This window comes from Temnothorax curvispinosus, unplaced genomic scaffold, assembly GCF_003070985.1.
Source record: "Temnothorax curvispinosus isolate PA1 unplaced genomic scaffold, ASM307098v1 QBEX01003942.1, whole genome shotgun sequence".
Lineage (NCBI taxonomy): Eukaryota > Metazoa > Arthropoda > Insecta > Hymenoptera > Formicidae > Temnothorax > Temnothorax curvispinosus.
In genome coordinates, this window is record NW_020213722.1 from 155,876 (window position 1) to 158,816 (window position 2,941).

General features: G+C 36.5%; 1 protein-coding gene across 1 annotated transcript; it reads right to left on the reverse strand.

The window, feature by feature from the left end:
* Positions 1–227: 227 nt before the first annotated feature.
* LOC112453041 lies at positions 228–2,016 on the reverse strand. The gene is made up of 4 exons (XM_025013584.1): positions 1,291–2,016; positions 912–1,240; positions 535–853; positions 228–269 (listed from the first exon to the last, which is right to left on the reverse strand). The coding sequence occupies exons 1-4, from the start codon at positions 2,014–2,016 to the stop codon at positions 228–230; spliced, it is 1,416 nt and encodes a 471-aa protein (XP_024869352.1).
* Positions 2,017–2,941: the final 925 nt, after the last annotated feature.

Consider the following 2,941-nt stretch of genomic DNA (forward strand, 5'->3'; position numbering starts at 1 on the left):
CATTGACCAAAAAAACGGACGAACAACGACAGTCAGAACGTGACAAAACCAAGGCTGCTTTTTATTTTTGTCATAGAAATTTCGGAAATAATCCTTGCCTTTATATAGACTTTCGCTAACTAGTTTATCCTGCGTGTTATTCCAGGCTTCTTCCTTAAATATGCTTCTTAAATCCGTTATTGGAACAGGAATGTTTGTCTCCGCAACTTCTGACGCACCTACTTTTGCTAATCTATCAGCAATCTCGTTTCCTGTATATCCTCTATGGGCTGGAATCCAACCGTAAATAATTGTCCAACCGAACTTAGTTTTTAACCTGAAGTGTCGTCTTCTGATGTTTAATATATAACTACTTTTATATACATCTAGCCTATTGTTTTTTATGGCTTTTAATACGCTCTGACAATATGACAAAATTAATATATGCTTGTTATTTCTTTCTCCTTGTTCTTGATCCTTTTCCAATTTTTTTAACGCAGTAACTATTGCGAAGACTTCCGCTGAAAATGACGAGCACATCTTCGGGAAACTAACATAAAAAGCCTGATTATTCTCTTCAAAAACCACGCTGGCTCCTATCAAAACCAAATCTTCTGATTTTGAGCCATCCGTATAGATGACCAGAGGGTTGTCCAACTTGTGTACATCGCAGAATTCTTCAATAAAATCCAGATCTTCTTTCCTATACCTCATATCTTCCAGGTTTCTTCTCTCCTTTTCCTTCCTTTTAGCACTGTGAGACCGTCCTATTTCCAGCTCTATTGTTATATCTTCCGTGAGATCTTCGTACTTCATATCCCATATTTCGAAATTACTCGTTGGTTGACCTATGTCTTTCGCTAATAAATTGACTCTATCCCCACGCTACTGAGATTAAACGTTTCTTTTTCTGCGGATATCGTAATTTATACATCATTTCTTTGTTGCTCAGGTTACTTATACTCCTTTTAATATCTGGATTGCCATTTTTTATAATCTTAAACCAGAAATTCTTGGCTAACATCATGGCTCTTTCACTTAATAAATCCACTTTGGCCTCTGCTACTAACACGTTTGTTGGTGTGCTATTCCTAAAGCCCATCGCGGTTCTTAATCCCAAGAACTGACCTCTTTCAAGTTTTAATCTTAATAAGGAGCTACTAGTAGGGGCATACACGAAACATCCGTAGTCTGAGACCGACCTTACTAAACTTTTATATAGCATATAAGTGCTGTGGTGCAATCCGCTCCCCTGGTGACACTGTTTAAATATTTTAAAATTGAATTGGCTTTTTCTATTTTGGCTCTTACGTCTTGAATGTGGCTTACAAATTTCAGCTGATTATCCATACGAACTCCGAGGAATCTGGATTCTTCTATATTTGGGATTACCGTGCTTTTTACTATAATGGAAGTATCGTCTACAAAGCCACTTTTCGAGAATTCCACCAGGGTTGTTTTTCTGGGCTCCAAGTCTAATCCAATTAACTCAAGATTGCTTGCTGTAATGTTAACAGCTTCTTCGATCTTCATCCTGTTTAGCTTCCTATCGAGACCCATCCTATACACCACGATATCATCGGCGAATTCTAATTCCATTACATCTTCATCCACATCCACGGTGATATCGTTAGTATTCAAAGCATACAGAATGGAGCTTAAGACTGCTCCTTGAGGTAGACCACACCTCGATATTCTTTTCAGAGTTTCTCTATTATTTATGATGTACTTGACTTCCCTTTCATCCAACCAGGTGTTGATAAACTTGAAGATCCTGTCAGGACAGTCCATCTTTCTCAGCTTGGCCTTTAAAATATGAAAAACTACGTTGTCGTACGCTGATGCCACATCAAGGAATGCCGCTAATACATATTCCTCACTGAGTAAAGCTGTCTTGATGTCCGAGGTAATCTTCACCAGGTTTTCAATACACGATCTGCCTCTTCGAAAACCATTTTGCATGGGATGTAATTTTTTCTTTTTTTCCGCCCACCATATAAGTCTTTCGTTAACTAGTCTCTCCATTAGTTTGCCCATACATGACGATAATGATATCGGCCTAACTTTATTTTTATTTACCTTATCGATGAATAAGACTTGATATTCTCTCCACTCGTGTGGAAAGCCTAATCCTAACCAGATATCGTTAAATAATCTTAGTAAGTATTGCATGGCGTTTTTTGGCAAATTCTTTATCATTTTATAATCTATATTATCCCTGCCAGGAGCTGAGTCTTTTTTAATCATTCCGATTGCCCTGCACAATTCTGCCTCAGAAAATAACGAGTCTAATTCTGTTCCTTCTCTTTCATATGTATCATCCTCTACTGCCTTCCAAGATACTCCAAATGCTGACAATTTATTTATCTCTTCTCTTATGACCCCTTCTCTATCGCCTATCTGCCACTTATTCCAGCTTATTCTACTTCTAGCTTTCTTAAAAGTTCTCATCGTATTCCAAACGTAAGATATACTGGTAAATCTATTAATATTATTACAAAATTTTTTTTAATTTTCTCTCTTTTTTTCCTAAATACTTTTCTTGTCAAAACTACATGTTTTTTGTAATCTATAAATGAATGTAAAGTTTGAAGTTTCTTATATATTTTCAATTTTTTTCCCACCATCTTACTTGTTTTTTAATCGATTTTCCTTGTTTTATTTCTGGATTAGTGGATTTTTCGAAAGTTTCTTTCCTGCCTGACGCTATATTCACCGCTCTTTTCATTTTGTCAGTAAACAAGGAGCACGGTCTTACATACAGGTCTCTCAACTCGTATGGTGAGGATGGTTCGCTTGGCGAAGCCGAAAAGTATGAGGTCGCTGCAATCGAGGGATGTTCTGTGAGAGCGAGAGAGCAATAGTAGCGCATAGCGCATACGTATTATATTGTAATCTAAGAATCCACAATTTTCATAATACATTTACAATAAATAAATAAATTATATAATATATATAATTT